The following is a 12,775-nucleotide window of genomic DNA, read 5'->3' on the forward strand; positions in this document are numbered from 1 at the left end:
GATGTCGCTTCGTGCTGGGGTTGACAATAGCCGTAGTGCCGTGCAGTTGATCGTGGGGGGGTCCTGGTGGTCGCACCCCCTGCTCTCAGACACTTATGCCCTATCCTTTCCATAGAGGATAATTTGTCCAGCACCACAGTACTTCAAGATTTTAAATAAAAGTAATTTACAAATAACCAGTTGATTTGAAAACCTTTTTTTTTCCTTCTCCGGAGTACCGCTTTATTATTTTTAATTAAACATAATCTATCAAAATTCAATACTGCCCAAACCACGGGCAGCATGAAACCCTGACAAACACCCCTATCACAATGCTTTATGATCCACTTTGAGTGGCCGTGCCATTTCATAGTAATCATAGTTGTAACCTCATCCAGTAATGGCGTTCCGGGTCCACAAGGCGTTCTGTCGGCCCTGATTGAGAGACTTCTTACTTCGTGCCTCCATTCAGAACAACAGCACAGTAGTCCCCCTCATGCCTTTCTGGAGGCTTGTGGCAACGGAGAGAGACATGCCAAGTAGGATGTAAAGATTGGAAAATTTCGATGTCAAGACAAATGTTAAATAAAATGATTTCATATGTATGTATTAGGAGATACAAAACTATAGTCAAGGACTTTTAATCGACCTTTTGTATTTTTTTTCAGTATGGAGCAGAGTTTAGAAGATTTTCCTTAAATCGATATAAACCTGGGACGTTTGAGGACTTCTACAATCTTCTCCTTCAGATCCACAACATATCCAATGTAGATGTTATGCTTGGTTATGCCGATGTCCATGGTGACCTTCTTCCAATTAACAATGATGACAATTTTTGTAAAGCTGTTTCAAGTGCCAACCCGCTGCTTAGAGTATTCATTCAAAAGCAAGGTAAGATATCCACCCGTATTCTTCATGTTGTGGCCGTTTCTAAAGTGAATTACTAGCATTTCAGAGATGTATTTGCTGGTGTAGTGCTAGTTCACATTATTTGGGTCAAAGCATTAAGGAACATTCAGCTCGATGTACTGCCAAGTTAAGTGCTAGCATGCTACTTGGATGTTTATGTGTTCAATGGTTGTGTTATAAAAAGATTACTTGGACCACCCAGGAAGATACAAACCGGTGTTTCTTTTCTTTTTTTTTTTTCTTTCATAGTCTGCTTTTTACAGCATGTAAATCTCTAAAAACGTAATACAGTGTAAAATGCTAGAATCTTACTCTTAATGTCTGGGATTCCTAGATACTTGTCTGTGTTAATCAAAGATGGTCCTGGATGCTCAGGTTTTACTCAGGCCGGAAAAATATTCTAATGTCTATGGCAAATATATGGCCCTGGCAATTGTGTGTAGAAGAGTGGTCCCAAAGGGAAGCTGCTCCAGCAGTTTCCAGGGTGGAAAAAATGGATGATACCCGTGGCACCTTGAGGATATGTTGCAATGAAACAAGTGTCCTGGGTTTCTTGGGCTACTTGTTTATTCAGTATAGTAAAGTATAACATGATAAGATAAAATGTGATAATTTATGGGAGCAACGCGTTTTGCAGGGTTACCCCCGCTTCATCAGGCTCATCTAGATCAGCCTGATGAAGCAGGGGTCACCCTGTGAAATGCCTTGCTCCCATAATTTATCCACTTTTATTTTATTTCATTTTATTTTTTATTTTATCATGTTATACTTTACTATACTGAATAAACAAGTAGCCTAATAAACCCAGGACACTTGTTTCATTGCAACATATCCTCAAGGTGCCACGGGTATCATCCATTTTTTCCACCCTGGAAACTGCTGGAGCAGCTTCCCTTTGGGACAACTCTTCTACATACCTTAGACTGACACAGCCGATAATCAGGATTGGATGGTAGCCAGAGGACCTCGGGAGAACCACCGTACTCCTTTTATGCGCTAAACAGTGTTGTGCCAGCAGCGCAACACGAATAGGTGAGTGTGATACCATTCTCCACCTACACCCGCAGCTGATCTAACCACCACTGCTTTCCATTCTCTGCAAATCTGTGTGTATATATGTCTGCTTCGGGAGGTGTGTGTGTGTGTGTGTGTGTGTGTGTATAGATAGACAATTTGCTCCAATCATCATTTATGGCCCTTAGATAGTGCCATTGTGTTTTTGTTCCTATCTTTTCCATATATACTGCATATGCAATTGTGTGACACACAGATCATACTTATTAATGTAGGCCACAATGAAAGTAAGAGGAGTTGCAGACCTCAAGGTATATACTTACTGTATATAATGTGGTGCAATAAATCGCTGGATTTGCATTAAAAGTGTATATAGTGGTTTATAGATAACCATAAAATAATGTTTATTGATTAAATAGGTACATTAAATGGTCTCAGCAGGGCCCTTGCTGGAGACCAGTATATACAATTAATAGTAAAACATTATAATAAAAAATAGTAGTAAAAAAATAGTAAAAAGTATATCATAAAAGTTTATATAGCAGCCACCTCTGTTGAACTTAGATAACAGAAATGGCCTGAATTGACCAAATATAATCTAACTTATATTAGCGGCAGTCTTAGAGTAACAGTAGCAATTGGATGATGTTATAGTCCAGGAAATAATGTAACAGGTAAGGATCCAAATGGAATACTGTAGCAAGCAAAGTTTGTCGCAAGCAAAGATTGTTGGTGCTACTTCACCACTCACCGCTCCGTTTAGGTCGGGATGGTAGCCCCTGGTATGCTGGGCTCCTTGTCGCAGGCTGGCTCGGCTGGGCAGCCGGCACAATGGATGTGTCTGCGCAGTGGGTCCCGAACCTCCTCCGGTGGGGCACAGATGAGTGCTCGATCTTGTAGATGGAGTCACGGCAGGCTGGTGAGTGGATGCAGGCAATCCTCTTTTTTAATGTAGGCCACATTAGTATTAGTGAAACATGTCACCGAAAAAAGATTTCCATATCTCTTAAGTAACTAGGAGATATATAGATCTACTCTGGGGAACAAAACTTGCCCCTCTAGGCAATATGTATCTGATCACAGGAGGGGTCCGACCACTGGAAAGCCCCTCTCAAGATCTCCAGAACGAGGCCTGGCTTGGCAGCTTCTCCCCTAAGCGCTCTGGTCCCTAGTTTCAGAAACACTGGCTAGGATGGGGTCCAGTCTCAGCTGCTGACAGCTGTTCCTCTGACTGTGGGAGCCAAAGCGCTCCGTAGTATGGTTCGTTGAGTTCGTTGAGAGCCAAACAGGAGATAGCAGGGGGTTCCAACGGGCAGAGCCCCCTGCAATCAGACACTTTTTCCCTAACCTGTGGATAGGGGAGAAGTTTTTTTTTTTTTTCTCCGGGGTACCCCTTTAACACGATTGAGCCAGACCACTAAAGTGTCTGTGACACAGCAAAGCGTTAACCCCTGATTAAGACTGTCATTTGTTAGACATTTTAGATATATATCTTTTTTTTTTTTCTTCTATCCCTTATTCTATACATTTTTTTTCCCATACTTTTTGTTTTCTTCAGTTTATTTTTGTTTGAGTTATAGTCTTGTTCTAACTAGGTATAGTATTTATGTTGCTATGTAATGTTTTTTGTTTCTGGTCTTTGCATTTTAAATATGTTTCTGTTGGTTGGTGCATATTATTATTTATTATTATTATTATTATTATTATCATTATTATTATTATTATTATTATCATTATTATTAGAGTAAAGAATAGTTGTTGTTTTTTTTTTTTTAGGGATTTATAGGTGCAGGTATCAAGATCATTCCAATATGCTCACTATAGGTTACTTAAAATTGTACAATAGGAAGTAAATACTACTTAGAATTTAAGATTAAATCTTCTGTTCTGCAGCTTCCTATACTTATTAAGTGATTAAGATTAAAATCTAGATAACTAGAGGCCATTGGTGACTCACTGACAACTTACTGTTTAACTGGACATGACATTTGGGTGATAGGACCTTGTCTTCAGGTTAGCAGTCTCTTTTTTATTTTTATTTTTTATTGTGCTGAGCTGTTTATGAGGGTAAGTAGTATTGGCCTCTGTGGCACACAGAAACAGAACAGCTGCCTTTCCAAGACATCATGGATTTACTCTAAGGATTTTATTAGGCTTTTGTGAACAGATCACAGCTTGTGTGGCACAATAGGAACCATCACCTAAGTATCTCCTTGAAGCCCTTTGAGCATGACCTTTATTGACCCCATTACAAGGAATACAAGTTATGTAGTTGACCTTTAATGTGCTGTAAACACCGTGAAATAGGCATCAGTTTAACTAGCAATCCAGGAAAATGGGAGGTCTACTAACAAAAACCCTCTAGTAACCCAAGAGATTTATAACCTAATTTATTTGATTGTTAATGTTCTGTTAACATCCCTTTGTAATGAATAAACAAATATACTCGCCTAAGTCATATGTCATACTACTGACAGCAGACTTGTTGAATCTTTTGTACCCCAACTTCTTTCTTCTTGGGGCTTTTATATTTCTCTTCAGTTTAGAAATGAATTTATCAAAATTATATTCTCCAGGAATAGGAAAAAGCACAAGAGGTTTTGTAGCTTTGTAATGTACTGTGTACTGTAAATATCTGTAATTTAGGACTCTACATGCGTATTCCCCTTCAGTAGATACCTGTATGTCATGAAAAAAGTCTCTTCTCTCTTGGGACCTTATTTAGCCACGTTGTATTTTGCAAAGCTACAGCCCTGTTGTATTCTGGTAGAATAGTTTTCTACTCGTGAAGAAACCCGTTAACATGTGACCACAATTATGTTAAAGGGGTACTCCGCTGTCCCAGTGTTTGGAACATTTGGAGCGGGCGTCTACCACACCCCCTCCCATAGACTTGCATTGAGGGGGTGTGGTGTGACATCGCGAGGGGTGTGGTCGTGGCGTCACTACCCCCGCCGCCCAGACACAGCGTTCTAAATGAACGCCGAGTGCTGCACAGAGATCGCGGGGGTCCCTGCTGTCGCACCCCAGCGATCAGACATCTTATCCCCTGTCCTTTGGATAGGGGATAAGATGTCTAGGGGTGGAGTACCCCTTTAACCTAATAACAGTAAAATGTGATCTAAAGACCTCCTCATAGTCTCATCTCTGTTTGGGACCTTTTGTACAGATGGTCATTGGGCTGTCTGTCCTGTAACCTCTGTGTTTGAGGAACTGGGAAACTTTCACCACTCAACTTTCCTTCTCATTATGGGGGATAAGTTTTAAAGTAGTGGAGAGAACCTTGGGTATTTACAACCACGTCACTTATATGTGGCTGAGAAAAGAGGGTCAGATTGCCAGGCTGCATTCTCTTACTCCAGCCCTGATTGACCTCAGTGTATATGTAGTATATAGTAAGCTGCCAGCATGTTATCTTTACCTCCAAAGAGGTTATCTCATGACAACAATATGTGTGAATATGACCTATTAAGGCATATGGACATTATAGAATTGGGCCCCCCACTGAGGACCTCCTCTATGAGAGAATATTAAACTGCTCTGTAGGACTAATGCCTATTCTGGGGCGGATTGCCATTTCTTTGTATGGCTGCCATGTAATACTACCATTCATCTGCAGTGGCAGCTAATAGGGATACGTCCCTCCTATGATGGTATTCTTCTCAATAAAAACTACTATACATAATGAAAACCTTCAACATAAAATCTGGTTTGAATAAGGGGGTGGCCTTTTGGAGACGTCTCCGATTTTCCGGTGGTGCTTAGAAACAAGACCTGTCAATCGACCCCAAGGCTTCATTCTGAAAGGGGTTGCTCAAACAGAGCTCCTACTAATCTCGGTATTTCCTAGTCCCTCTGGACTGGACATGGAAGACGTGGAAGATCGTTAAGTGACAGAATTTTTTCCCCATTCTGAAATATATAAATATATATCAATTCAGCTGGCCAGACGCCCTATTTAAAGTGGTTATTCAGCTTTTTTTTTTCTTAAGATAGTTCAAAAATCTGCAAAACAACAAAGCAATGGTTACATGGCCGTCATATCCAGCATCAAACGTCACCTCTGTCTCAAGCGACCATTGGAGCCAATCAGTGGCCTCAGTGGTAGTACTCCGTTCTCCTGGCATGATGGCTCCTATCACTGAGCAGTGATGCCAGGAGTGGAGAGCGACCAATAAGACCACTGATTGGCTGCAGTAATCACATGTTTTTTGCTTGTCAAGAGAATAGGGCACCGACAGGAGCTTGTACAGGGGATCGCCGCTGGGTCATACAAATGAATAACCTTTTGCTTTGTTGCTTTTGCAGCAACTTGGGACCTTTTATTTAAAAAAAAAAAATGTTCAAAGCTGTCTTTACCCCTTTATAGATATTGTATTCTATATAAAAAGATCAAGCTTCTTTAATTGTAAAATCGGTGACCATTAAAGAATGCCGATTGTCTGGGCAGGCAGTTCTTTTCTTAAATCTTTTTTCCTCTTTGTATCTTTTTAAAGCTGTTTTGTTCATAAATGTTGTTATGCTTCAATGTGTCATCCTTTGTGTCCCCTAAAACAAACTTGTCCCAGTTATGTCATCTCCATGTTAAAATGGAATATCTTAATAGAAAATAAACTAAGCCGAAAGCACTTGACTGGTTAAAATGGTGTCACTGCATGTTCCCAGCCAAGTAAAGCCACATTCAGATGCTTGTGTAGTGAGCGATACCTAAGAATCTAATCTTTATCCTGTCCTGAAGGAACATCTGGATACTTGTCACACTATTTTTTTTCTTTTTCTGTTTTTTTTTTCTCTTTTATGAGTTACTGTCCACATGTATTACATCTGATCGTGGAATTTAGGCACATGACATTGAAGAGTTGAAAGCATACACATTACTGGGAAAAGTTTATTTTTGGTGGGCTAAGCCTTTTTTTTTTTTTAAACTACTATTTTCAGTGTTTGTATGTAGCACTAATACATTTGCCAAAAGCAGTTCTGTACTATGTTATGACCAAAAATTTCTTAACATGGGAATAATCCCAAGTGTGATTAGAGAAAATATTTAAGTCCCTTTTTAGCGACCAGGAAAAGAAAATCTAAATTAAAGTCAATTCACATTTATTGCCATGATTGGTATGTGTAAAATGTGATAACAGAAACACTATGTGGAATTCATTTTGCTTACAAATCTTTCTCAAGGTATTTGCCTAAATGGTAATGACGTGGGTTCAAGAGTCCGTTTTATCAATTCATTTTTGTGTTTTAGATGCTAAACAGATGCAAAGTATCATCACTCAGCTTGGTAGATGTAGCAGTTTAGACACTTTAAGTGGCATTTATCAAATGTGCTTTTTGCTCACTTTAGAGCAAAATAAGTTGCCGGGAAAGTGGTGTCTGTGCGCTAAATGTATGAAATGGTGCACAGACGTTGATGAATGCCCTCTGAAATGCTCTGGTTAAATTTAGCAGAGCAGTGGCGGGCCAAGCGACGATTGCAATAAAAGTTGCACGGACCTTAATGCAATTGTCACGTGAAGTGATATAGGGCAGGGTTGAAAAACCCTGTGATTTCTTCTATACCTGGTGCGCGTGACTTTTTTGCGACTTTACGCAGAAGATTTGCACATGATAAATTAGTTACCACTGCACAAAGGGAGCTAAATCAGATCACTTCATGGTCATAAAAAATAAATACCGTATTTATCGGGGTATACCACGCACCAGCCTATAACATGCACCCTCGTTTTTCCAAGGAAATTTGGGTAAAAAAGGTCTTTTACCCAAATATCCTTGTTAAAATGAGGTTGCGTGTAAGTGTGTGTGTGTATACCCAAATAAACTCTGGCTCCGCAGAAGCCGCTGCGGTTCATGTAACTGCAGCGGCTTCTGCGGGGCCAGAGTCCTGCCACCCGATTCCCTCCCCATCCCTGGCTTTCATATTTACCTGTCCAGGGCTGCGCTCCTGTAGGCTCCAGCGGTGTCCGCTGCTGTCGCTGTGCGCTGCGCAATGACTAGTGACTTCACGTTGAGAATGTCGCTAGTCGGCGCACAGGACGCTGCAGGAGTGCGCCCCCGGACAGGTAAAAATGAAAGCCAGGAAAGGGGACGAAATGGGGCGGCAAGACTTTAGCTTAAAAATTGTGCCGATAAATACAGTAGTCTAAATGAAATGTCGCAGGAAAAGTTGCGCGGGACCAGCCGTTCACTTTTCCTTCAACAAATTTAGACGAAAAAAGCTATCTAAATTGTTTGATAAATTCCCCTCTTTCTGTATGACAATCCAGGTTCTGCCAAGGTTTCTAAGGTCCGGGGGGGGGGGGGGGGGGGGGGGAATATGCATAAATCCGTCTTACAATCAAGATCAGAGTTGATGTATGAAGCGCAATGGGTATGAAGTATTCTGTAAAATTGTGATATGGTGTGTGTGCGTCTATATATGTGTGTGTGTGTGCGCGCGTCTGTGTGTATATGTGTGTGTGTGTGTATATACATATACATTGACTAATAATTTAGTCTTTCTTCGCATCTCCTTATCTATGTACATTCTTTGTGCTAGGAAAGCTTCTGTTACACTAAAAATGTCCATAAACCCGGTGTATGCCAAAAAAGTATCCAGTTGATGTATACGCCGGACCAGTATCCATTGCTGCTAAACAAATAACAAGAAATAGTCATGCCCCTAGACTTGTGTTGAAAGTGTAATAATGTTTTTTAGTGGCTGAATAAAGTCCGTTGTGTGTAGCGGCCTTTAGAAAATAAATTATCAGATTAAGTTAAATGTGGGGGGGGGGGGGAGCTAATTCTTGAAACTTTTCATATCACTGAAATAATCTTAGTGACTCTTGGTTGTTGTTTTTGGTACATTGCACATTGCTGAAGAAGGCAGGAGGCCTGTACAGTAACTGTATTGCGTATTATACAGAAGATTGCATCATCTAAGTGTCTTTACTTTGTATATGTTAATATTCTATGTGTATCAGCTTTCTAAAACATGTGAACATCTACCTCAGCATGATACATATGGCCATACATAAGCACAGGCAGTTTTAATATATACTGCTCAAAAAAATAAAGGGAACACTTAAACAACCCAATGTAACTCAAAGTCAATGACATTTCTGTGAAATCACACTGTCCACTCAGGAAGCAACACTGATTGACAATCAATTTCACATGCTGTTGTGCAAATGGAACAGACAACAGGTGGAAGTTATAGGCAATTAGCAAGACACCCCCAATAAAGCAGTGGTTCTGCAGGTGGTGACCACAGACCACTTCTCAGTTCATATGCTTCCTGGCTGGTGTTTTGGTCACTTTTCAATGCTGGCGGTGCTTTCACTCTAGTGGTATCATGAGACGGAGTCTACAACCCACACAAGTGGCTCAGGTAGTGCAGCTCATCCAGGATGGCACATCAATGTGAGCTGTGGCAAGAAGGTTTGCTGTGTCTGTCAGCGTAGTGTCCAGAGCATGGAGGCGCCACGTTGCACCACAGACTGTCCAGGAGTTGGCGGATGCTTTAGGTCTGGGAGGACATCTCTCAGAAGACCATCCGCCATCTCATCAGGAGCATGCCCAGGCATTGTAGGGAGGTCATACGGGCACGTGGAGGCCACACACACTACTGAGCCTCATTTTGACTCGTTTTAAGGACATGACATCAAAGTTGGATCAGCCTGTAGTGTGGTTTTCCACTTTGATTTTGAGTGTGACTCCATATCCAGACCTCCATGGGTTGATAAACTTTATTTCCATTGATCATTTTTGTGTGATATTGTTGTCAGCGCATTCAACTATGTAAAGACGAAAGTATTTCATACGATAAGTTCAATCATTCAGATCTAGGATGTGTTATCTTAGTGTTCCCTTTATTTTGTTGAGCAGTGTATTTTAATGCCTTAAAGGGATTCTCTGGAGTTTTTTTTAAATTAACTTTTCACACCTAACATCATACACAAAAACAAACCTTTACTTACCTGCATCGTTCCCTCAGTGCCTCCGGTGTCCCACTCCGGTCCCCAGCTGTGATCCTCTTAGAAATTGTGACGTCTGGGCCTGAAGTGATGTCAGTTCTCAGTGTCCTACTGTTGATGAGCCAATCACTGGTTGAGGCAGGACATAGCTGTAGCCAGTAAATGGCTCAGCACTGTGACACTTTGGGGCCTGATGTCACTCCAGGCCCAGGCATCGCAATTTCTTATGGAAGAGAATCTCGGTTGGGGACCGGAGCTGGAACTTCAGAGGAAATGCTGGAGGTAAATACGTTTTTTTTCATATGCTGTAAAGTGAAAAATAACACCCCCCCCCCCCCTTTTAAAGTTTTCATGTTATAAAATAAAAAAAATACTAATTTTATTATCTTAGTACATACCTAGTAGAACAAGTATTAAAAGAATGCAGTGATCTCCTATGAAGCGGTCTAGTGAGAGTGAAGTAGGTGTTTTCAGTTTGGGGCATACGGTAGCGGGAGAGTTTGAAAACAATCGGCTATTGACTTTGGGTCTTTTTCGACTGGATCCATTTTTATTGCTGGACTGAAAACCGAGTTCTGCTGCAGTTTGGTAACAAAAACCTGATTCGGTCCAAAAATGACCTGACCGGAGTCACTAGCTGAGTGCTATTTGCGGAAGTGCTGGGTCATCGTTTTTTGTTTCTTAGTCACTAGCTTACTCTGTCCAGCTAATGGAAATGAATGGGGTACAGCGCGTGTACGGCGAGATACATCAGCAGCCAGTTTTTAAAGGGGTTCTCCGGTGCTTACACATCTCATCCCCTATCCAAAGGATAGGGGATAAGATGCCTGATCGCGGGAGTCCTGCCGCTGGGGACGCCCGTGATCATGCACGCAGCACCTCGTTTGTAATCAGTCCCCGGAGCGTGTTCGCCTGCTGGATCTGACTGCCGGATGCCCTAAATGTGATGTGAATGCAGCCGAACCCTGCAGTGCTGCCAGTGTCAGACAGAATGAACACACAGGGTGTAGTACCGTAATGCCTAGTTGTCTGCTTATTCATGGATGTTGAGGAGGAATAACAGGAATAGGACAATGCAGAATTCTAGGAAGGATTGTGTAGAATTAGTATTAGATACAGTTTATAGATGCCTTTCATTCATCTTGTCAGAAGTGCTTTATAATATTTAACTACTTCAGCTGCATGTAAAAACTTCTACAAGTGCATTATGTTTTATTTGATGTGCATTTGATACTGTAAGGACCGTGCTTGTAGGGTTTTATTAGCAATATCACTATATCCTCCTGAGCCTTCAAGTAATGCCTGACCACACCTTGGCTTATATATAAAATTTACTAGCGGAGGATACCTGTCATCTGAACACAGATGTAAGTTTAATAAAAATAGAAATATTTATTACATTTGCAACTTTAGATTAGGATTGTGGGGAACATTCATCAAAACCTCTCTCTCTAGAGCAGTGGTCTCCAACCTGCGGGCCTCCAGATGTTTCAAAACTACAACTCCCAGCATGCCCGGACAGCCGTTGGCTGTCCGGGCATGCTGGGAGTTGTAGTTTTGCAACATCTGGAGGTCCGCAGGTTGGAGACCACTGCTCTAGAGGAAGAGTGGTGCAGTTGCCCATAGCAACCAATTAGAGATGAGCGAACTTACAGTAAATTGATTCGTCACGAACTTCTCGGCTCGGCAGTTGATGACTTATCCTGCATAAATTAGTTCAGCCTTCAGGTGCTCCGGTGGGCTGGAAAAGGGGGGATACATTCCTAGGAAAGAGTCTCCTAGGACTGTATTCACCTTTTCCAGCCCACCCGGAGCACCTGAAAGCTGAACCAATTTATGCAGGCTAAAGGCATCAACTGCTGAGGCGAGAAGTTCGTGACGAATCGAATTTACTGTAAGTTCGCTCATCTCTACAACCAATCAGATTACTTTTTTTTTATTTTACTGAGGCCTTTTTAAAAATGAATAAAGCAATCTGGTTGCTATGGGCAACTGGGCAACTTTTCTTTTGCACATGTTTTGATAAATCTCCCCCTGTATCTCTATAAATATCTGAAGTCCAAGAGAAGACACAGCACTACTAGCGAGGTTCTGTATACGGCTCATATATATAGTCATAAAGCTGCTTAGCATTCCTTTATTATTCTAGTATTGTTTTAATCATTTAGCTGCACTCTCTGGACACAACCATTATGATTTTCATTAGATTTTCACTTTATGTGCTAAGAAAAAATATGAAAATGAAATGCTACAAAGAGCCTATGTTCTTGGCTACCCCCTGGTTGAATTACAGCAAAGGTTTATACTTAAAGCGGTTATCCAGGAGAAAACTTATTTTTTAAATATCAACTGGCTCCAGAAAGTTAAACAGATTTGTAAATTACTTCCATTAAAAAATCTTAATCCTTTCAGTACTTATGAGCTTCTGAAGTTAAGGTTGTTCTTTTCTGTCTAAATCCTCTCTGATGACATGTGTCTCGGGAACAGCCCAGTTTAGAAGCAAATCCCCATAGCAAACCGCTTCTAAATTGGGCGGTTCCCAAGACACGTGTAATCAGAAAAGAACAACCTTAACTTCACAAGCTCATAAGTACTGAAAGGATTAAGATTTTTTAATAGAAGCAATTTACAAATCTGTTTAACTTTCTGGAGCCAGTTTATATATAAAAAAAAGTTTTTCCTGGATAACCCCTTTAATACTCTAGGCTGGCATGTATAGAAAGCTATGTGGTGGCCAATGGCCAGATTATTTTTCCGGTAATACCCCAGTTTTATATTATGTAGATGTAGGCCACTGCACGTGGCTATGGATTCATCTGCCAAGCATTCTTCACACCTGCCATCTTCATGCCATCTGCAAACTACAGGTGCCATTCTTGGCAATGGAGACTTGCCATCAACCAATTTATATAGAATTT

The 12,775-nt window shown here is 41.0% G+C and overlaps 1 protein-coding gene across 3 annotated transcripts in view; it reads left to right on the plus strand.

Moving 5' to 3' along the window:
• PARD6G (par-6 family cell polarity regulator gamma) overlaps window positions 1-12,775 on the plus strand; it is a 115,764-nt gene that overhangs the window by 47,202 nt on the left and 55,787 nt on the right. For all 3 annotated transcript variants that reach the window (XM_056518506.1, XM_056518505.1, XM_056518504.1), the window contains exon 2: window positions 648-870. In XM_056518506.1, the coding sequence (XP_056374481.1) occupies window positions 756-870 (115 nt within the window). In that variant the 5' untranslated portion in view covers window positions 648-755. The remainder of the gene's footprint in view (window positions 1-647; window positions 871-12,775) is intronic.

Source organism: Hyla sarda, chromosome 5, assembly GCF_029499605.1.
Source record: "Hyla sarda isolate aHylSar1 chromosome 5, aHylSar1.hap1, whole genome shotgun sequence".
Classification (NCBI taxonomy): domain Eukaryota; kingdom Metazoa; phylum Chordata; class Amphibia; order Anura; family Hylidae; genus Hyla; species Hyla sarda.